A 24127-nucleotide genomic window follows, 5' to 3' on the forward strand; every position below is an offset into this window, starting at 1 on the left:
GCAGTATATTCATATGCATACTAATATATACTCCTACAAATCAATCAATCACTTTTTTCTACAATACATACGAATATACGGTCGGATCAATATAAACTATTGATATTCGTAGCAGTACATATCAATATGTATTACAGGATCACACAAAACAAAAAGGTTCATATAAAAATCAATGAATTCTTCAAATACATATTAATATGTATTGTAGGATAAGTACATAAATAAATAAAAAATGGAAATGTTAGAAAGAAAGAAGTACAAATATTGTTGTTACAAAGATATATAACCATAGTTTCTCCAACGCCACCATCACCACCATGCCAAAACTACTCCTTGTTTGATAAATCGCTGCCGTCAACGAAAACCCGGTGAATAATTTCACCTGTTTTCGGTTTTTCTCTTTCTCCATAGTTTTCTCTCCAGATTTGTTTTCGATTTTTCTCTTTAGCTTATCCTTCTAGATTTCCGATGAATTTGGTTTCTATTGCTGATGATGATGAGTTTCGAGAGATGATTAAGCATGGGTTTAGGATTGAATTAGATGTTGGTGTTGTTGATTGAGAAGAAGAAACAAGAATAGTTTTCTTCTGAAAAAGTAGATGAAGTTTTCGTCTGAAAAATAAAGAAGAAGAAGAGATATACGGTCCATACGTGAGTAGTGAGGGTAGGCTAGTAATTTTAGGTATTTTTAAACCTTTTTGGACTACCGAATAATTTCTCTATCCCGCTGGACTACGTCGGGTTTTTGGACTAAATAGGAAATTTCTCATTTTTTTAAGGGTTGAGTTTTGGATACCGACCCGAGTTAAATTCCTTTTTTAACTCTCCCCTGTTATTAGCTGTTATTACTGTCTTCTTGCTGAAAGGGGGGGGGGGGGGGGGATTCAAAAATCAAACTTTAGAGAGCTCAACTTTCGAAAGCCGAGAAAAGATCGATCTTTACATATCTAGCATTAGGTAATTATTCGTTTTCATTTAGTTGTTCTTCATACTGTTTGTTCTTAATTACTTGAATTATTTTTTTGAGAAACCTGTTGCGTAGAGTCTAATGATGTACCGTTTCCTTTGAATTAGGGTTTTCAGTTTCAAGATTTGGGCGAAAAATCAAACCTTTTGAAAACCTAGATCTCATCTGTAAAAGATCGATCTTTGATATATCTTCTATAATCAGGTAATTGTTTGTTGTTCATGTTATTTGTTTTAATTACTGGAATGTTTTTTTTGAGAAACTCGTTGGTTAGGGTATAATGGACGCATCGCTTTCTATATATTAGGGTTTCAAGTTTCAACAACTGGGGTAAACTTGCGATTGAGTAAAAAATGGATTTGAGATCAGCCCCAAATTCTAGGGATAAAGATTTAATTAGTAAGCTTCCAAACGAAATACTTCGTCAAATCTTGTCCTATCTCGACATCGTAGAAATGGTGCGAACATCGATGGTGTCCAAAAGCTGGAGACACATATGGAGATCGGTCCTCGCCTTAAGATTCACTCATGAAACCTCTTCTAGATTTCCTAAAGAGGAAAACTTTCTATGAATTCGGTTAACAGGGTGTTGTTGTGTCAGGATCCCGGCTATCTACATGAGTTTAGTCTGGTGGCTCCCAAGGAATATCCTAGTCCAGATCTAATGATGGGTTGTATACAAACATGGGTGTATGCACTTATGGGACGTAAGATTCAACAGATTTCCATGCATCTGAACAATAACTGGCTGTTAGATTTCGCACTAGTACCGGATGGTTTATTCCATTGTAAATCTCTGACCAAACTGGAATTGGTTATGAAGGATTTAGAGATGGCTGAACTTCGATTTCCAGATTCTATGTCTTTACCGCAACTGAAGTACTTATGTCTACGCTCCTTTACATTAGACAGAAATATGGAATCAGCAAATCAACTGATCTCCAGCTGTCCAGTCCTCGAAACATTGATACTGGCATGTATCGAGATTAATGTTAAGGGAGACCATGAGAACTTCATTATCTATGCACCCCTCCTAGAACATCTGGAAATACGGAACATTTGGTACAGAAAGAAGGAAGTTGGAAGCTTCAATCCCACAATGCCTATCCGCCTCACTGCTCCTAAGTTGAAGACATTTGTCTGCCAGGATTTTATGTTTCGAGACAATTTTACCTTTGTCACTGACTTATCATCTCTGGTCACTGTTGATGTAACAATGGTACTCGATGATTCATATTCTACCTACTTTGCTGACGAAAATGATGACAAGGTTGATGAGTATAGTGGTACATATCACATCTTTCAGTGGTACATAGACAGAAGTTTGGTGAATCTACGATGAAATTTCTTAAATCTTTCCATAACGCCGGAGTGCTGAAATTATCTCCCGGGATTGTTGAGGTATATCACTTCCCTTCATACATTTGTGTTCTTAGCATTGGCTAGTATATTATTACTTCCCTTCATACCTTTTTGTTGCTTCATAGCTTTGTGCGACGAAAATATCCTCTTCTCTAATGTAAAGACTAGCTAGATAGTGGTTGTGGTCATAAGATACAAGTATCCTAAACAGGTTGAGATAAATTTGTTTGGACTGTTCTCACTTTGGAGTTTGCCGATGCTGTAGGCAGTAGCACATTTCCAAATATATCTTGATTTTCTAGATACATAGAAGGATAATTAACAAGGTTAGGAAGTATATCATAATTTATTCCCTTCTTGGTCCTTTGGCAGTAAGGTTAAGTGTGGCAACTCATGATACATCAGTCGATCATTAGATGCAGTGCGTATATTTTGTGTGTGATCAAATGTAGCCATGTCTGAATGGGCATTCAAATTAACGTTTTGCAAGAATGTAGAACACATTTAGATCCAACAAAACAACCTATAACAGATCTAACACATCTAAATTTTGATTTTTCTATTGTATGGATAGGTTATCTCAGGACCTGAGTTGGTAAGTGAGCCCTCTCAACTTTGCAACTTACGACGTCTAAAGCTTCAGTTGTGGCTTACAAGAGGCAGCTTGTGTGCACTACAAGTCTTATTCACCATGGCTCCAAGTATAGAATCTCTACATTTGTCGATACATGTAATAACATGCCTAATTCGATTTTCTGCGTCTATGTGAGTAACATAATTTAATTATACTCTTTTGTTTTCCTTGATGTAGTCCAATTCACTAGACAAAGTCGAGGATTGGGATGCTGCTGGATTGTCCTTTTCAACCATGTTCCAGCACTTAAAGTTGATCAAGGTCAGAGGCGCTGTAAGATGCAGTAATGAACTAGTGCTCTTGGAAAGTTTGCTAAGGAATGCTCCGGTGTTGGAACAACTGATTGTTTTTACATGTGACATAGACTCGAATGACAACCAGCTTAAGGATTTCAATGAGAAGATACTAGGTCTTCCGAGAGCTTCACAAAGTATCAGAATATCAATTTCATCTCTATCCTAGATCACCCTCGTCTCCGGAAAGGGTCTCACTTGCACAGGTTATGTTCTTTAGGAAGTCTTACCCTTGTCTTACACTGATAGTGTCATCTTCTTTGCATTTCTTCACCTGTATGCATTCAGCTCTCTATGATTCCTGTTGCTTTTACATCGATTTTATCAATCCCTTAGAACAAGAGACATATAAAGACGATTTTAAAGATCCTATGTGGATAGTGGCAATGGACAAGGAGAACCATGCTTTAAAGAGTACTGGCACACTGGAGTATGTTCCTTTTGATCCTAGTATGAATGTTCGTATATATGTATGTAAAAGCTTTTTACTGGTTCTCATATTGTTGATGGGTCTTGTGAGGATGACGAAGACTCAAGTTCATCTCAAGAACATGAACTTTGTTGCTTTTTCTGGTGTTAGAGTTCCATGTCCTTCTGATTCAAACTCAGAAGGTGTGCAGTGGTTACCTAATTCATGTGCAACAAGTAATACATATGAGTAATAGTTCTGCCTATTGAATTCTTATATGTCTTATTGTGGTTCTGACAAGGTTATGGTTAGTGATGGTACTGGTAGTTCCAACTTGGCGAAAAAGAGGTAACCTTCTCTAACAGGTAAACTCTAACAATGACCTTATAGTGTCGGTAGTAACAAAATGGAAAGATTCTTTCTAATATGATGATACACTAGACAGGAAATACTAACTGGAACAGAATACAGTTAGGGATAGTTGATACTAGTCTTTATTCAGGCAATAGTAGATTACAGGAGGATCCTTTTGATCATGCAAATATTCTAAAGCCTTGGCCACACCCTCAACTCATTGTGCTCCGTTATCAACTCCGTGAGTCAACTGAGTCACACTCACTTCTCAAATCTACTGAATTTTTTCCGTCTTTCATTTTCAATTTTGATTCACCTGTAAAAAAAAAAATCATGATGAGACCAAACAAATCAAGTAATCAAGAAGACTAGATCAGTAAGCAAAGCGATGCTTCAACGAAAGTTATTGAATATAGTCCAGAAGCAAAGCGATGCTTCAACGAAATTTCAATTTCAGACTTCTCTTTGTTATTGAATAGAGAAGAAAAATGAATCTAAGATCTCAAAGAAAAGAAGGATACGGAACACGAAAGCATAGAAATTACAAACTTGCTCGTGTCCAAAACAATTTTTTCTCTCATGGATACATGCATGAGAAACCCAAATTCACGCTTCAAAAAGTGCTGAAGAATCCTGGACAGGAAGCCAATTTTGCATGAGTACCACCAGTACAGGTAGCTCCTTTGACAAAAGAAAAAAAAAAGAGCCTCGGCTATGTAAACATGTCTGATGCCCGGAATCGGGATTACTTCCGATTGGTCTGGAGGTAGATATTGGTATGTTTTATAAGGGATTTGGCAATCTCGATTTCTAAGTAGGTAGTAGCAAGAATTTATCAAGCAAATGCTTCTTTTTTTTCTTTTTCGAAAATTTTATGCTCCATAAATATTTTTGATCTAGCAGCATCCTAATTAATCATTCTAAAATGCGATCAGTCTAGCAAATTTGGACAAAATTCTTCTTTGTCTTTAAACCTCCGTAGCTTGGAGAATGTTTTTGGTGCCAACACGTATTGCTATGTTTTTGATTCCTAGTGTCTTTTTACTCTGAACGTAACACGAAAGCACAGAAATTACAAACTTGCTCGTGTCCAAAACAATTTTTTCTCTCATGGATTTGGGAAAGCATTAACAGTCGATTACCAATTATCACGTACATACATACAGCCCCTAATTTGATTAGAATGACAAACAAATAAAAATAACTTTTTTCTTATTATCAGTACACCTGTTATTCATGCGTCGATTGGGTAGGGACAGCCGGACAAATGGTCCAAGAGTAGTTGAGTGTGAGTTGAATATGATTTTTGTGCCAAAAATAAAGCAGCCGAATTTATTATCCTGGCATTTTTAGGGGCCACTCAAAAGGATTTAGGGGCCAACAATAAAACAAAAAAGGTCGACCAAAGGGAAAATGTAGCCAGCCCTTATCTCGCGTAATTCATAATGGCGAAATTACCCTTATATATTCGGAAGCCAAAATATTTCCCAGACTTACGATTGTAGTCGGTGCAGTATTTCTTGGTTCGTGTTTTGGATTCAGCGTTAATCGGGAGTTAAATATATTACAAAACCTACCGATTATAAGTTGGCGCAAATTCAAATTTTGAAAGCTACCATAATCGGTAGATATGCTAAATCCAATACCTACCGATTATTGGTTTCTCCACATTCAACTTTCGTCAAATTAGCCGTTGGAGTTTTTGGGAAAAACAAAAAGAGCCGTTGGACCCTAAACCTATATGAAGAAACTCATATCTATCACCCGAATTGCACCAAAATCTTTCCTCTCTTCAGTTTTAATTTTCATAACAAAAAACATGGATATTGCTTTTGCCGAAGAAGAAGATTGTGCTATTTATAGAGCGTGGGTTGTGGTAACTGCTCATGATCGTGTTCACAAGCTCCACAAATCGGAATCCGAAGAGCAGATATGGAATCGTATCTTAATGGTATTTGAGGCCTTAGATGGTAATCGAATTCGAAGATCATCCAATGACATTAAGATGAGAAAGAATGCGCTCGATAAGGAGATTGACAAACTTGAAGATGAGGAACGGTTTGTTAGGAACGCTTTTCCTTGGTGGACGTATGAAAAACGAGTAAGTATCTCTGTAACTCCAACTCACATTAACAAAAGTTAGTACTAACTTGTTACTCATTCGTAATTTCAGAGAAATCTTGCGGATCGCCGGTATGTGGACCTCTACGGGAAACGATTTGAACATGAAGGATGCTACAAAATCAAGAGGGACAATTTCTATGGTCACTGGAAGTTATGATCTGTTTTAATATTTTTATGGTCAATTAGGAGTATGGATTTAGGTGCTTTTGACGAAATTGTAAGGTTAAGGCCGTTTGAACTTTATGTAGTGGATGTAATCGGAGTATTATTAATATAAAAACTAGCCGATTATACGAAATCGGTAGAATATTTTGTTAAACAACCTACCGATTGTAATATTCGGTTATGTTATAAGTCAACTTTCTTTCCGATTATGGTGTTGTTTGGTTCCAGGAAACAATTTTTTTTGAACTTGTGATATTCGGAGGATAGGTTTTTTGTAACGTTCCGAATGTACGATGGCCCAAAAATCAGAATTTGGAAAAACTTATACTTTTCAAATTTTGTCTTTGAAATATTCGGAAGTTAAATTAGTTACCAAAACTTCCGAATATGGGCTGTCTAACCTTCAATATTGGCCCTTGGAACCACCTGGAGCCATGGCGTGGTTTGTTTTGAACTTGTGATATTCGGAGGATAGGTTTTTTGTAAAGTTCCGAATGTACGATGGCCCAAAAATCAGAATTTGGAAAAACTTATACTTTTCAAATTTTGTCTTTGAAATATTCGGAAGTTAAATTAGTTACCAAAACTTCCGAATATGGGGTGTCTAACCTTCAATATTGGCCCTTGGAACCACCTGGAGCCATGGCGTGGTTTGTTTTGAACTTGTGATATTCGGAGGATAGGTTTTTTGTAGCGTTCCGAATGTACCAAAAATCAGAATTTGGAAAAACTTATACTTTTCAAATTTTGTCTTTGAAATATTCGGAAGTTAAATTAGTTACCAAAACTTCCGAATATGGGCTGTCTAACCTTCAATATTGGCCCTTGGAACCACCTGGAGCCATGGCGTGGTTTGTTTTGAACTTGTGATATTCGGAGGATAGGTTTTTTGTAAAGTTCCGAATGTACGATGGCCCAAAAATCAGAATTTGGAAAAACTTATACTTTTCAAATTTTGTCTTTGAAATATTCGGAAGTTAAATTAGTTACCAAAACTTCCGAATATGGGCTGTCTAACCTTCAATATTGGCCCTTGGAACCACCTGGAGCCATGGCGTGGTTTGTTTTGAACTTGTGATATTCGGAGGATAGGTTTTTTGTAACGTTCCGAATGTACGATGGCCCAAAAATCAGAATTTGGAAAAACTTATACTTTTCAAATTTTGTCTTTGAAATATTCGGAAGTTAAATTAGTTACCAAAACTTCCGAATATGGGCTGTCTAACCTTCAATATTGGCCCTTGGAACCACCTGGAGCCATGGCGTGGTTTGTTTTGAACTTGTGATATTCGGAGGATAGGTTTTTGTAAAGTTCCGAATGTACGATGGCCCAAAAATCAGAATTTGGAAAAACTTATAATTTTCAAATTTTGTCTTTGAAATATTCGGAAGTTAAATTAGTTACCAAAACTTCCGAATATGGGCTGTCTAACCTTCAATATTGGCCCTTGGAACCACCTGGAGCCATGGCGTGGTTTGTTTTGAACTTGTGATATTCGGAGGATAGGTTTTTTGTAGCGTTCCGAATGTACCAAAAATCAGAATTTGGAAAAACTTATACTTTTCAAATTTTGTCTTTGAAATATTCGGAAGTTAAATTAGTTACCAAAACTTCCGAATATGGGCTGTCTAACCTTCAATATTGGCCCTTGGAACCACCTGGAGCCATGGCGTGGTTTGTTTTGAACTTGTGATATTCGGAGGATAGGTTTTTTGTAAAGTTCCGAATGTACGATGGCCCAAAAATCAGAATTTGGAAAAACTTATAATTTTCAAATTTTGTCTTTGAAATATTCGGAAGTTAAATTAGTTACCAAAACTTCCGAATATGGGCTGTCTAACCTTCAATATTGTCCCTTGGAACCACCTGGAGCCATGGCGTGGTTTGTTTTGAACTTGTGATATTCTGAGGATAGGTTTTTTGTAACGTTCCGAATGTACGATGGCCCAAAAATCAGAATTTGGAAAAACTTATACTTTTCAAATTTTGTCTTTGAAATATTCGGAAGTTAAATTAGTTACCAAAACTTCCGAATATGGGCTGTCTAACCTTCAATATTGGCCCTTGGAACCACCTGGAGCCATGGCGTGGTTTGTTTTGAACTTGTGATATTCGGAGGATAGGTTTTTTGTAAAGTTCCGAATGTACGATGGCCCAAAAATCAGAATTTGGAAAAACTTATACTTTTCAAATTTTGTCTTTGAAATATTCGGAAGTTAAATTAGTTACCAAAACTTCCGAATATGGGTTGTCTAACCTTCAATATTGGCCCTTGGAACCACCTGGAGCCATGGCGTGGTTTGTTTTGAACTTGTGATATTCGGAGGATAGGTTTTTTGTAACGTTCCGAATGTACGATGGCCCAAAAATCAGAATTTGGAAAAACATATACTTTTCAAATTTTGTCTTTGAAATATTCGGAAGTTAAATTAGTTACCAAAACTTCCGAATATGGGCTGTCTAACCTTCAATATTGGCCCTTGGAACCACCTGGAGCCATGGCGTGGTTTGTTTTGAACTTGTGATATTCGGAGGATAGGTTTTTTGTAAAGTTTCGAATGTACGATGGCCCAAAAATCAGAATTTGGAAAAACTTATACTTTTGGAAACACGCTTGAACCTATTCACCTGTTTTTTATACGTAATGACATAACATCAAACGGTAATTACCTAAGATTTATAGGAATAATATAAAATGAACAAAAATATAAGAACACGCACCAGTCTATCATAACCAGCTGGTTTGTCTTTGATGATACAATTATAACTTGAACCCGCCGCAGTAGTGTTGGATTTGATTTCACGGATAACCAAAGGATGTGATACCTTGTTATACCAACTCATATAGTCTGGAGAATTTTCATCACCTCGGGTGGTTCGTTTACCAGTGTCGATAATGAAGTCATTCCTCTTATCCCAGTTATCAAGAACAGTAGGTGGGCCTGTGTGAACAATCGTGAGATTATCACCACTAGAAGAGCACAACTCCAACTCCAATTTGTAGTAATCCCCCATTTTCTCCACAGGTTGATGTTGTATATACCCGTGTTGTCGCATCACCCTAGAGGGGTTATACATCACATATCCTGTGGGGTGCCACAATGGTCCAAAATAAAGGGACAAGTCCGACCGAACATTTATATGCCCACTGGCTCGATCTTCCTTGTATGGATCAAAGCATACGTCCGAGGCCTTCAATTGGTCCAAAATCTCCCTCATGCGAATCAACTGCTGCTCTTTTGTCCTAGAACGGTTGTCTTCAAATATATACTTTGTTCCTCTAGGAGTACCTTTGCACCACCCCGGGTTCTCTCCGGCCAACTTCAGGATAGGGAAGTGGTCATAGATCCATGCCTATATACATAAGAAACCAAGTTTTAGTAAATAGATTGTGTATATTCGGTAGTAATTTCCAAACTTATTTCCGATTATATATAATCGGAAATAAAACTGAGTACCTATCCGCCTACAAACATTCGGAAATAGATGGATCATTTCCTACCGAATATGCGTCATTTGGAGTTCAGTAACCTATAGTTTTTCTGGCCTGTATATTCGGTAGTAATATCAAATATTTCCGATTATATATAATCGGAAAACAACTAAGTACCTAGCCACCGAATAACAAACATTCGGAAAATAAGATGGATCAATTCCTACCGAATATGCGTCTTTGGAGTTCAGTAACCTCTAGTTTTTCTGGCCTGTATATTCGGTAATATCAAAAAATATTTCCGATTATATATAATCGGAAAAAAACTAAGTACCTAGCCACCGAATAACAACATTCGGAAAATAAGATGGATCAATTCCTACCGAATATGCGTCTTTGGAGTTATGAATATGCATCATATGTATTGTCTACCGAATAACTATAGAGTGAGTTATAGAGTTAAAGAAAAAACCTGCAATAGAGCCACGTTCCCGGCAACTTGGCAGGTTCCTAGCCTCGACGCCTTTCTCAACTCTTCCATCAAGAATGCTAGGCATGCCGTGCCCCAAGAATAGTCACCGACTTCATGGAGAGGATCCAAAGTTGTATAAGGTTGGCGTCGATCCGGTTGCCAGAAGTATTGGGGAATATGACACATCCCAATACACAAGGAGATATGCAGTGGCAGCGTGGTTCACTTGCTCATCAGTTAACGTTCCATTCTTTTCCTTCTCCAAGGTGCCTCGAACATATTCATCAAAGCTGTAATGTTGATCTGTCTTGTTCTATAACTGGCATGCCTCCTAAACTCTTGTTGTTGTCTCTTCATCCCAACCTAAGCACTTGTTAGTTAGAGAATAAAGTTGTGCCCAACTTAACTGCTTTGTGTAGTTAAACTTCACAGCTGTGCCTTGGTCGGGAAGGTTAAGAATCTGCACAACATCATCCGGGGTGATCGTCATCTCCCCAAACGGCATATGGAAAGTATCGGTCTCAGGATACATTCTCTCCACGAACGCCGATATGGCCACACGATCATGTTCCAACAATGAATTCTCGGCGGCATTAGCTAACCCCGAGTTGGCAACAATTTCTTGAACCTTTCACATTCACCGGATAAAGGCCACGCAAGCATTTTTGTTGGTGCGGCGGTAGGTTTGAGTAGACGGACCGCATCTTGATGATCCTATTAAAGTACATAAAAAAATCCTTAATACAAGTATTACGATATAACACATAGACAATACATTAATAAAAAATAGTAATTTTATTACCTCGGTTTCATATATTTCTCTGGCCCATGAGTCTTTGTATCCAAATAAATTTTCCTCCATCCGCTGGTAGTCCAAGGATTGTGCCTGCTGGAATACCCTTCTTCTTCAAGTGCTGAGGGACAAGATGTGATGCTTTCTTAGCAATATCCTTCCTTACAACATCTTTTCCTTTTTTGGCTTTTTGGGTACCACTTGGTTGTCCTTCTTCTTCTACTCTTGCCACTGGATCAACTGGTTCAACACTTGGTCCTGCACTTTGTTGAGCGGCTTGTTCAACACTTGGTCGCACCCCTTGTTCACTGCCTTGTTGTTCAACAGTTGGTTGCACTCCTTGTTGACTGCTTTGTTCTTGTTCGCTTTGTTGAGCACCTGAATTATCTTTGGCACTCCTTTCCCTCCTAGCACTAGCTGTCACTTTCTTCCTCCCTTCTCGACTTTGTCTAAACAACAAAGAAAGGAACAATATTTACAAACTATACAATCGGAAGACAAAGTATGGAAATATAACCCGAATGTACACATTCGGACGTAAGAAGACACATATTGTTCCCGAATACAAAACAATCGGAAGCTAACTAAACATATTTGCAACCGAATATACATCAATTGGAGTTCAGAAGCTGTAAATTTTTCATCCTACACAATCGGAAGACAAAGTGCACATCTATAACCCGAATGTACAAATTCGGAAGTAAGAAGACACATATTTTTTCCGAATGAAAAACAATCGGAATATAACTAAACATGTTTACAACCGAATATTCATCAACTGGAGTTCAGAAACTCTAAAATTTTATCCTACACAATCGGAGGTATAAAACATTATATTGTCTTCCGAATAAATACTGGCCCCAAAATGGGATTTTTCCTATATCAGAAATTTTGAGATTTTTTCAATATATACATTCGGTAGTGAGTGTTCTTCCGAATACTTTGTGTCTACTTAAATATATTCGGTAGCCAAAAAATTCATTAAACTACCGATTATTAGCAGTTTGTATCCAGGAAGATATGGCCACCAATATTCGGCAGATAATCATCAAATCTTTCTCCCGAATACTGTCGATGTTCTTGAAAAATGAAGAACACGACTACATTCGGAAGTAAATGAGCATGCATATCGCCCGAATCTGGATAAATAACCGAAAACCCTAGAATTTTTTTTCTCGATTCGACGAATTAAAGCGAAATAAACCCCAAAAATGATAGATTCTTACCTAATTGGGGCCATTTGAAGTTGACGAAGTGTTTGAGTCTCGGAATCGCCACCACCGACTACATTGCCGGTACTTCTTCTTCGCGTTTCGCGTTCTTCTTCATTTGCAGCAAGAATTTATTTATTTCTTGCTAAAATTCCAATGTTTGGATCGATACCCCGAGCAACATTTTTGGTTCTAGGTCTGTGGGTTTCATTTCTCTTATCCATTGTTTTATAATCGAATCGACGATGTTTGATTTTACGATTCGCGCGCGATGTTTCGGTTGAACGAGGAATTTTTTTTTTTCTTCCACAATCGGAAGATAATATGAAACTGGAAGAAGAAGAGTTGAAATGAGCAGAATTGTTTTTGATTTGGTTTTTATACAGTTTTACCAGAAGGGCATTTATGTAACTTCAATATCATATAGGGTACCCCTTAACTAGAGTTTTGGCTGGGTATAAATTGATGGCCCCTAAATCCTTTGGGGTGGCCCCTAAAAACGCCAGGTTTATTATCTATGGCTGGTGGTTCACGGATGTATTAATAGTAATATATTCGTGATCATGGCTTTGTGTCTTTTTTTTTTCTTTTTTGAACGAGAAAATAAAAAAACAAAAGAAAAAAAAAACGGAAAAAAAAATACATATGAGAAGAACACTCGCTCATAATGAGCTGAGTAATACAAGGAGGGATAATTAGCCACTCATTAGAGGAGTGGGTGTCAACGGCTAAAGCTGCAACGCTCTGTGCCATATTATTGGCAGTTTTCTCTATATACCTGAATTCAACAGAATTGAAGTCCGAGAGTTCATCCCTTATTCCGTTGATGTTGTTTTGAAATTTCCAACTGGGTTTGTAGTGAGAGAATCTGAGAGCATTAATAGCTATGAGTGAGTCTCCTTCAAGGATTATGTCTCTGAAACGTTTACTTCTAGCCAAAGCTACCTCTAGTAGTGCCCCTTGAACCTCAACTTCCACTACCTTGCAATAGTCAAGACTCCTATTATGACATCCATGAAATCTAGTTTCAGAATCTCTAGCCACAACTCCACAAGCAAAACCCTTTGGTCCAGCCGCTCCATCAAAGTTAATCTTAATCTTCATGTATACCGGTGACTCCCAACTGTCCTTTTGAGCTTCCAGCATATCATTTTCAGATGGCATGTATATTTCCTCTATTGTGGTCTCAAGGTTGTACCAGTACATGGCATCTTGTATGACAGACTTGATGTTGATCTTTCCTCTTCTGAACACCACAACATTCATAGCTTTCTAAATAGCCCACCACATACAAGCTCCCATCTTCAATCTAGCATAGTCTCCTCCTTCAGTCAGCCACTTGCTCACATAATCTTGAATTGTTAGCTCAGGTTGTTCACCAGTTCTGAGACTGAGTGGAGAAGCAAAAAGAATAGCTTGGGTAGTTTGACACTAAAGGAACAAATGCTCATTCGTTTCAAGATTCATGTCAAATATTCTGCAATCATCATTAACTCCTTGAATGTGATTTCCTATATTCTTAACCACTGGCAAACCATTTTTAAGTAACCTCCACAAAAATATCTGAATTTTGGGTGGAATATGCTTTATGCTCCAGAATTTCTTCCAAGGGAACTCTGAATAAGTAGAAGTCGAGGGATTATTATTATTCATAGTCTTGAGAAAGGATTTTGTAGAAAACTCACCTTTTGGATGAGGTGTCCATATTATTTTGTCAGCAATGTTGTTGTCATCCTCTCCGGTTAAGTGAATCTCCATTATCTTTGCAACTTCAGTTTAGTTGAACAGCTGCTGCAGCTTGATTTCATCCCACCTGTGTTCTTCTTGGATAATAAGATCCTTAACTTTGGTAATACTATGCTCACCTTCAACTCTCATTTCTGGTCTTTTGTTCAGTAATCCTGGTATCCAAGGATCAACCCAGATATCTAAGTTATCACCATTCACCACTGACCAACATCACTTGTCTTTCATTTCCTCTCTAACTTTTAACATGGCACTCCAAGTGGTTGAGCAGCTAGTTGGCTTTTCCACCTCCCCAAAATTACCCTTTTTTACATACTTGGCCTTCATGATTTTACCCCATATACAGCCTTCCTCATCCAGAAACTTCCACACCAGTTTAGCTATCATCGCCATGTTCAAATGCTGAAGAGATCGAATTCCCAGACCACCTTTTCTTTTTCAAGTTCAAATTGATCCCAATTAATAAAGTGCATTTTCTTGACCTTCCTGTCATGTCCCCACCAGAAATTCCTCATGATTTTTGTTAAGTGCATTAGAGTTTGCTTAGGCAGCATATCAGTAGCCATATAAAATGGTGGAATCAAACCTAGCTCCGTCTTGATAAAAATTATTCTGCCAGCATGAGTTAAGAATATTCGCTTCCATCCTGCAGTTTTAGCTTCAAATTTGTCTTCAAGGAAGTTATGCGAAGATATTAGGTGAGCTGATTTTAGGAGTTGATGTACAGTTCATCTGCTTCATCCCCGGAATGTTAGCTACTTCCAATCTTCTTTGGCTGTCCACACCTTTACTGAAGTATACATCAGACTTATGCATATTTGCATATTGTCTTGACCAAGACGCGTAGATACTTAGAATCAGGAGAAGCGTGTCGATGGTCTTGTTATCCAAGGTGCCGAATAACAACGGGTCATCAACAAACATTAGATGTGACACTGTGGGAGCCTGTCTACATACTCGATACCCATTGTACAAGGCAGTATCCTCAATCTTTCTCATCATCCATGATAGTCCTTGAGCACACAGAATGTACATATATGGCGATAAGGGACATCCTTGGCGCAGACTCCTTTCACTTACAAAAAAGCCTTCTTCCTGTCCATTGACAACCATAGAAATGGTAGCAGTGCTAATACTATGCATAATCATATTGTGAGTGTGCCCTACAATCCCAAAAATTCTAAGACAATGACTTAGGAATCTCCAGCTAATCCTATCATAAGCCTTACTAATATCAATCTTTAAAGCAAAGGCACCTAGTATTGACTTTGAGTTAGACTTGGAATGGAAGATATCTTTGGCTGCCACCATGTTGTAAATAATTAACCTGCTAGGAATGAATGCATATTTCACTTTATCTACTAGCTTATCAAGATGTCCTCGCATTCGCTGGGCTAGAATTTTGGTGATTACTTTATACATAATATTGGTGAGACCTAGGGGTCTGAAATCTGAAGGAATATTGGGATGTTTTACCTTAGGTATCAACACAATGTTGGTGTGGTTTAGACCCTTGGGGAGAGTTTCTGTAGCAAAACAGTATCGGATCGTCTTTGTAACCTCATCACCAACAATTTCCCAACATATTTTGTAGAACACAACAGGCATACCGTACGGTTCCGGCGCTTTTAAACTTTTCATTCTTCTAAGGTGTTCCAAACCTCCTATTTAGAAGGAGTCCTTGAAATATTGTCATTACTGGTGCTGTCAATTTTAAAGTCTGCTTAAAATTGAATGTAATACCTGTCTTCATTCGGATCGTTTTTGAAAATACAAGAAAAATGGTTTACCAAGTAATGTATAACATCATTAGCATCTGTCACCCAATTACCACTAGGAAGTTTTAAGGCATCAATTTGATTCTTCTTCTTTCTTTGCATAACATACATGTGAAAAACCCTAGTATTCTTGTCTACATTTGAAATCAATTTAAATTTGCTTCTCTGCTCATAGTATCTTTGTTGCATGATGTTGAGCTTCTCAATCTCCTCACACAATTTCTTCTCTTCATCTCTTGTATCTCTCAAATGAGCTTCTATTTGTACCTTTAGAAGTTTTTCGTTACATTCTTCAGCAGCTCTGAATATGTTTCCAAAAGTTTTCCTGCTCCACTCATTAAAATTTTTCCCCATATAAAGAATCTTCTCTACAATTTCATGTTGACTCCCATTCCAGGAATTATGAACCACATCTTTGAAACCAGGATGCTCAGTCTAGTAATATTCAAATTTATTAGCATGCTTTTGCCTCCTTCTATTGGTTCTATTTGTGTTCACCAATATGGGTGCGTGATCACTACTGATTCTTGGGAGATGAAGAAATCTATTATCCGGAAACATGGAGAACCAATCAGTTGTGCGCACATCCCTATCCAATCTTTCAAATATAGGCTTCTCCACTACCGCACCACTATACCAAGTAAAAACAGGAATCATAAACCCCATGTCTATCAAGCTCCTATCCTGAATGAAAATTTTAAATTCAGTAGTTATAGTGTTCAATTTCAGTCTTCCTCCATGCTTCTCATTAGATGACTTTATGGTATTAAGATCACCAACCAAACACCAAGGATTAACTATTTGAGTAGCATACTAAGATAAATCCTTCCAAAACTTGTTTCTCAAATGATTCTGAGGTGGCCTATAGATACATAGAAGCTCCCAATCATTCCAAACCAATTGATGTATTCGACAGTGAATCAAATTTTTATCAGCTCTTAATACTTCTAGGTCAACACTATTTCTCTATAACACCACATTAGCACCACTTCTACCAATAGCAGGAATAGCTCTATAATTATCATAATTAAGAGAGTTGAAGAAATTATCAGAGTTAGACTAATTAATCAAAGTTTCCGTCAAGAAAGCAATTTGAGGGTTGCAAGCCCTGAGAAACACTTTTAGATTGCGAACTGTCGAGGAGTTTCTCAAACCTTGACAGTTCCAAGAGAATATCAACATTTTCCTTCTGGGGATTTTGGGAAGCCACCACACCCTTTTGAATGTTAGGGTTATAGACAGTCTTCTTCGCTGGTACATCAATTTCCATTGAACTTTCCGATATTTTCGTTTCACTTGAGCTTCCTCCATTAATACTCTCCAATTGTGGATTTATAGAGTTTCTTGCTGTTCTCTTCCACCTAACTTGCTTCTTTCTAGCCCTATTTTCTGCCGATGCCGTTGAAGAAGAAGAAGAATTATCTTCAGATCTTTGCAATTGGATTTTAGAATTGAGATTAAGTTGAAAAACATTTGGGTGTATTATGACTCATTTGTTTGACTCGAAATAACCTAAGGCTTTTCTACGGGTTTTTCCAAAATGGGCTCAGTTTTACCCATTTCACGATTTACTGTCTCATGATGTTCACCCACCTAATTTATACGTGAAGAATACCTTCCTTATTTTCCAATTTGTAGGTCAGATTTTTTATGCGTTGTACCATTCGACATATTCTGCTTCACCTTCTTCTGCGCTGTCAGAATATTGTTATTCCACCAAGGTGGTTTTCTTAAATCCGCTGTCGTCTTTCTTCCAGCGTTACGCCTGTAACAATCTCAGCATCGTCCAAACTGTTAGCACCAGAATTTTTTATGCTCCTGTTGATGGTGGTTTTAGGACAAGGGGTAAAACCGTAAAACCCCGCACCTAACATGACGTCACTAACGCCGGTAGCGCATTTAGTAAATAATTTAACGTGCTCATGCAAGAATTACCGGGGTAACTTTTTTAACGCTAAATTAGGATTTCGATACACCAAAACCTAAATCCTGCACCACCGTGCCAGCAGCATGCCAAACATGCCAGCCGCACCACCGTGCCAGCAGCATGCCAATCATGTCAGTCGCACCACCGTGCCAGCAGCATGCCAATCATGTCAGTCGCACTACCATGCCAGCATCATGCCAAACATGCCAGCCGCACTACCATGCCAGCAGCATGCCAAACATGTCAGCCGCATCACCGCGCCAACAACATGCCAACATGTCACATGTGACAAGCACACATACGACGCTTCCCTTGCGCCAAAACGCGGAAAGCCCAACGCCAAGCCTTGGCCGGCTCCGCCACACGTGCCAAGCGCACATACCAGCGCTTCCCTTGCGCCAAGCCTTGGCCGGCCCCGCCACATGTGCCAAGCGCACATACAAAGCGCAACCCTTGCGCCAAGCCCAGGATGGCCCCGCCACATGTGCCAAGCGCACAAACAAAGCGCTTCCCTTGCGCCAAGCCTTGGCCGGCTCCGCCACATGTGCCAAGCGCACATACAAGCGGTTCGCTTGCGCCAAAGCCTTGTCCGACTTGCCACATATGCCAAAATGTCTGGCACACGCGTCATTGGCACATGCCAAGCAACGCTTGCAACCTGGCATGCCAAGCCATGCAAACCAAGGCCAAAGCCGCCACACGCGCCATTGGCACATGCCAAGCAACGCTTGCAACCTGGCATGCCAAGCCGTGCAACCCAAGGCCAAAGACGCCACACACGCTATTGGCACATGCCAAGCAACGCTTGAAATCTCGCATGACAAGCCGTGCAAACCAAGGCCAAAGACGCCACACGCGCCATTGGCACATGCCAAGCAACGCTTGCAACCTGGCATGCCAAGCCGTGCAACCCAAATCCAAAGCCGCCACACGCGTCATTGGCACATGCCAAGCAACGCTTGCAACCTGGCATGCCAAGCCGTGCAAACCAAGGCCAAAGCCGCCATACGCGCCATTGGCACATGCCAAGCAACTCTTGCAACCTGGCATGCCAAGCCGTGCAACCCAAGGCCAAAGCCGCCACACGCGCCATTGGCACATGCCAAGCAACGCTTGCAACCCGGCATGCCAGGCCGTGAAAACCAAGGCCAAAGCCTCCACACGCGCCATTTACACATGCCAAACAACGCTTGAAACCCGGCATGGCAAGCCGTGCAAACCAAGGCCAAAGCCGCCACACGCGCCATTGGAACATGCCAAGCAACGCTTGCAACCTGGCATGCCAAGCCATGGAAACCAAGGCCAAAGCCGCCACACGCGCCATTAGGACATGCCAAGCAACGCTTGCAACCTGGCATGCCAAGCCATGCAAACCAAGGCCAAAACTGCCACACGCGCCATTAGCACATGCCAAGCAACGGTTGCAACCTGGCATGCCAAGCCATGCAAACCAAGGCCAAAGCCGCCACACGCGCCGTTGGCACATGCCATGCAACCCTTGCAACCTGGCATGCCAAGCCGTGCAACCTAGGGCGAAGGCATTCCATACATTCCATTGGCACATGCCGTGCAACTCTTGCACTTTGGCATTGCCACTTACACCCGACGTGCAACCTAGGGCCAAGGCATGCCACACATGCCATTGGCACATGACGTGCAACACTTGCACTTTAGCATTGCCACTTACACCAACGTGCAACCTAGGGCCAAGGCATGCCACACATGCCATTGGCACATGTCGTGCAACCCTTTCACTTTGGCATGTCGCGCCTATATCGAAGGCCACGATTCCTCTTAAGATGCAAAATCTTGACCGTCGAAGGTCGCCACTGAGCCGGCAAGTCTCTCAAGCTCGACTTATCAAACACCAGCGACATGCTACATGTTTTCCACGAAAACACTCGAGACATCAAAAAAGTATGTCACAAACTGGGGGATGCTCATTAGGGTTTTGTTTTGGCGGTCTACAGCATGCGACATACACAAATGCCTGTTTCAAGATAGTGTCATAAGAATAAAACGGTTAGTAAATGCAGTAAGTAATGGTGAAACGCTCTCTCATTATGGAACATCAATTCCATCAATACCAGGCGTTACCACGTCTTCCCATTTAACTCATTCGTTTCTTTTCTTACGAGGCCAGAGTACGTTTCACTTGGACCTGTATAAATAGGTCTTACCTATTTCCACCGAAAAACAAGTTTTTGGTCAGGGAAAAATACAACACTCAGAAAGGAAACTTTGCAAGCTTTCTCAAAGCTTTCACCTTCTGATACAAGTCAAGTACTACTCTTCCAGAACTGTTCTGGTCTCAACACTCTCTTCGCTTCCCTCCCTAAACCATCCCTTCCCCTCCTATTTGTGACCGAAGCAAATCTGGAACGACCATTTCTTGGTTTAGGCCAGATTTTTATAGATTGAGCTCTCGAATCTAAAGTACTCCCGCGCAGTACACTTTTTTAGGGTTTAGATCTGTTTCTCATTCATCCACCGAAATTACCAAAATCAGCAGAAACGATTTTCAACCATAAACAATTGGCGACCACAGTGGGAGATTGATCTTTCGGTTACAATGTCAGTTTTCAAACCTCGATCTCATACTTCGATCCAGACATCAGGACGGCAGAAGCGAGCGATCTGTTCAAGATCCACAACTCGACTACCAGACAACCTGGTTACCAGTCGCAAACCGCAAGAGACGGCTGGGGACTTCACAGAAACCGAAAGCAAACGATACAGTCATCAAGTGACTCAAAACGAATGGGGACTTTCCACAATCGCGGCGGTGCTTCCCACAAAACTCGATATTACACACGGAGGATCCCTTTTTCATCAGGAGATCCGGAAACCGAGTAAGTTTTTCCTAGACAGAACATATGGTTTACAATTTCAAGTTTTCACGGGAATGATAAAACCAATAGCCATGTTATGTTTTATCCCATGTCATCTACCAACACGCAACGTTCACGATTTCATATCTTCCCTGGGATGTTCGTATCACTTACAATCATAACCAAAAACGGCATCATCTTAAAACGGTTCATCCCAAATAATAACCCAAAACCCTGTGACACTTTTCTATCAACCCAGAAATCCAGAAAATCAAAACCATAAGCCAGGTGTTTCATTTGCCTTTCAAAAAAAAAAATTCAGAAGAAAGAAATGCATCCAAAGGAAGACATTCAACAGTGGTTTGCTCTTCTCGAAGAAGACGTCCTTCGTCATTTGGAAGACCGCCTGTTTCAGCTCCAACTCTTTGGACAACCTTCCAACCTCCGCCTCTTGTTGTTTGAGCACATCCGCAGAAGGACCTTTGGTCACCTTGGCCTGCAACCTTGGATCTCAGAGAAACCCTAACGCCCAGTCTTCGTGGAAGCAGTTGCATGCCCATGTGTACCTACTTTGCATCATAACGATTACCAGTCACTATTCATGAGGTAGTTGACGCTACTACGGTAATATTCGAAGAGAAGAACAATATTTCTACAGATTTATGGGAGGCATACCTATGGCTAGGGTTTTCACCAACACAAGAAACGCTGGAGTACATACTTGGAATATGTTGGCCCACTTTATTGCTACCGCGCCACGCCAAAGCAGCGCCCACGCCGGAACCAGAACCCACGCCAAGACAGCGCCGTGCCAAGCCAGCGCCTTGCCAAACCAGCGTTCATGACAATCCAACGCTCGTTCCAACAAGATCCAACGCTAACAACTTGCATCTTTCCAGGGACAGCAGCTTGCATCTTTTCCGGCGCGCTGACAGCTTGCGTCCTTCCAGCACCGGCGACCTGTGTCTTCCAGTGCTGACAGCTTGCGTCCTTCTGATGCTGACATCTTACATCTTTCCAGCGCCGACAACTTATATCTTTCCAGTGCCGGCAACTTGCATCCTTTCCAGCGCCGGCAGCTTGCATCTTTTCCAGCACTGACAACTTGCGTCCTTCCAGCGTCACACTTGCACTTCCAGCTTGCATCTTTACAGCAGCTTGGATTTTTACAGCAGCTTGCATCTTCCCAACGCTAGCAACTTGCATCCATCTAGCGTTGCACTTGAACGCCCCGTAGGAAATCAGCAATCCGATTTCATCACGTGTAAATATCAGGAACGACTTCTCCAAAATCGAAGCAAGGAAAATCAGCAAACCCCCTGGGCTCACGAAGACTCTCTTCCTATCAAGAGACGCATGATTTCTGGGGACTTCGCCTACAAAACTGTGCGGTCCATGATGAAACATTTATGTGAGATTCTATGTTTCCCCAATGCACAATCTCAAGACATATTTGCAGCCCTCAACCGCACCGCATCAGGGAAGCATCCGTTTCCAACAAGAGAAGTCGTTCCCAAACCCCAACCTCTCCTGGAAAGCACGATTGATAGATGGAACTGGGGACTCGACCATTGTTCGCCTGAAGGGTGTCCAGTTTTGGAAGCCCACTGATTAATGCAGCCGCCCCGCTTCAACGCTCGCTCCAGCAGCCGCTCCGCTTCAGCGTTCTCTCCATAAGCTGCTCTAGGATCCGAAGCCGAAGCTTTAGCGTTTGGCTTCTTAAGTTTCAACATCCTCTCCAAGAGTCGAAGCTGCTTCAATGCCGCTTCTTCCTGCAAAGGGTCGTACCACCACGCTCCCCATGTCAAGGATCATGGTCACAACCAACCAATCTTCATAGTCATGGCCACCTTTTAATCCATCTCGCCAAAATTCGTGATCATGGACAGTCTGCTCGCTTATGCATCCAGCCAATCCTTTTACTTCCACGGAAGCCCATACAATTCCAGCCAACCTACTTTGTTACCGTGACAATGTAGACTCTTCTGATTACATCTCCTACCAAGAACTGTTATCGCTCATTCGTTGATACCAGCCAGAGCTTCACCACAGCATCAATTACTACAAAGATGGAAACATGTAAACCATACTTGAGGATTGGGGATATACACGGAATCCCTTCACTGTCGAAGCTCAGAAGACACAGTCAACCGAAAAGCCACAACAAGGTCATCTACTCTTCAAGGGTGCAGCGGAAGAATATCATCACCTCTCTGTCTAGAAGACTCCTTCAACGCTTTACGAGGCCGCGGAGGATCCCAAGCCTGCACTATCCAGAATATTTTATCATGTAGTTTATGAGCATCTCAGTGTCACATCAGGAAGAGTACGATAGGCTTATATCAAATCCCGTGGACGGGGATTGAAGGAGATGTAATGAAAGTAGGTTACGCATGGGGACTACCAACATGAGATGCTTTCACTCCCATCAACCAGGTTATTACTGATTCCAACATCATCACTGTCGAGGTTTTACGAGCCGCGGGAATTTCTCAACATGAAGCCGTACATGTGCACCGAAGACTCCAAAAGCACGCCAGAAGGTTACATTCACATATTCATCCATGTCATCATATCAAACCGAAGTATAACTGGGGACTTCTCACCGCATCCCATTCCGTACAATAGTCCAAGATTTAGAAGATGGTTCAAAGGATGTAGCTTGGAACAAAGTCCCCGGGAGACTTGATGGCAGCACATCGGCAATGGAACGTCTCCCTATTTCATCCAGGGGAACCAGAAGTTTTCGACCATGCAAGCATTCACAACACATCATCATCACGATCAGAAGGTCCACTGAACAACCTAAGGTCGAGGATGGACCGACGACGCAACCACAATCTCCAAGATTATCCCTGACGTGATCGTTTCCAAGCATATATTTCATCCATCCGTCCCAAGAATACAGCGGAGTTTTGGTAAATTTTTGGAATCCACTGGAGAGACACTACAGACGAAAACACGGATCCAGACGAACAACAGAAAAACAGAAGAGGGTCGATACCTCTTTTCATGCGGACAGAGTTTTTAGAGCTTGAACAGAATGAAGATTCATTCTTGCTCCATGAACGGGAATAGGTGACTGGCGCGCGACTATGCCACCCCGGGCCCACAACATCCCTCCTGACTTCTTCCTGATTTTCACTGTAGGGACGTTTTCACCTTTTAATAGAGCTCGAAACCTAAATATTCACTCGAAGGGAGATAGAGAATTCTGTTTCGTGTCCGATAAAGGGGCGGACCATCAAAATCCTAGTCCGTACACGGATTCTACAGTGATTCTAGTAGAGAGCGCTAATTAGGGTTTCGGCGTGTCAAACCCTAAACCGCAAGCGCTTCCCTTGCAAGCGCTTCCCTTCCAAAGCGCTTCCCTTACCAACGCTATCCCTTTCCAAGTGCTTTACAGAGCGGCCCACACCCGTTCCATGCCCGTCAGTGCTAATGGGTCTCCTTCATGCCAAGTCCATGCTAGCAGCTCCGCCTCGCGTTCCAAAGCCTAGCCCTGAAGACACCCAATCACACCGGGATTTGCGCAGAGCTACCATATGAAAGGATTGCGGATTCTACATACCTCTCGAAAAATATTTTTGGATAAGGAAAGAATTCCCTGTTAAAGACGCGCATGGA

The 24127-nt window shown here is 40.9% G+C and overlaps 1 protein-coding gene across 2 annotated transcripts; it reads left to right on the top strand.

Annotated features, from left to right (window-relative positions):
• Nucleotides 1–876: 876 nt before the first annotated feature.
• LOC113307715 lies at nt 877–3928 on the top strand. Of its 2 annotated transcripts, none has more exons than XR_003339255.1 (5): nt 877–957; nt 1075–1171; nt 1275–2368; nt 2904–3030; nt 3141–3928. XR_003339255.1 is itself a non-coding variant. In XM_026556163.1 (5 exons), exons 3-5 carry the CDS (start codon nt 2306–2308, stop codon nt 3423–3425), a joined length of 504 nt encoding a protein of 167 aa, XP_026411948.1. In that variant the 5' UTR covers nt 877–957; nt 1075–1171; nt 1275–2305; the 3' UTR covers nt 3426–3928. The 2 variants fall into 2 exon arrangements, 1 of the variants encoding a protein (XP_026411948.1); XM_026556163.1 differs by having other exon boundaries at nt 2904–3059.
• Nucleotides 3929–24127: the final 20199 nt, after the last annotated feature.

Source organism: Papaver somniferum, chromosome 9, assembly GCF_003573695.1.
Source record: "Papaver somniferum cultivar HN1 chromosome 9, ASM357369v1, whole genome shotgun sequence".
Lineage (NCBI taxonomy): Eukaryota > Viridiplantae > Streptophyta > Magnoliopsida > Ranunculales > Papaveraceae > Papaver > Papaver somniferum.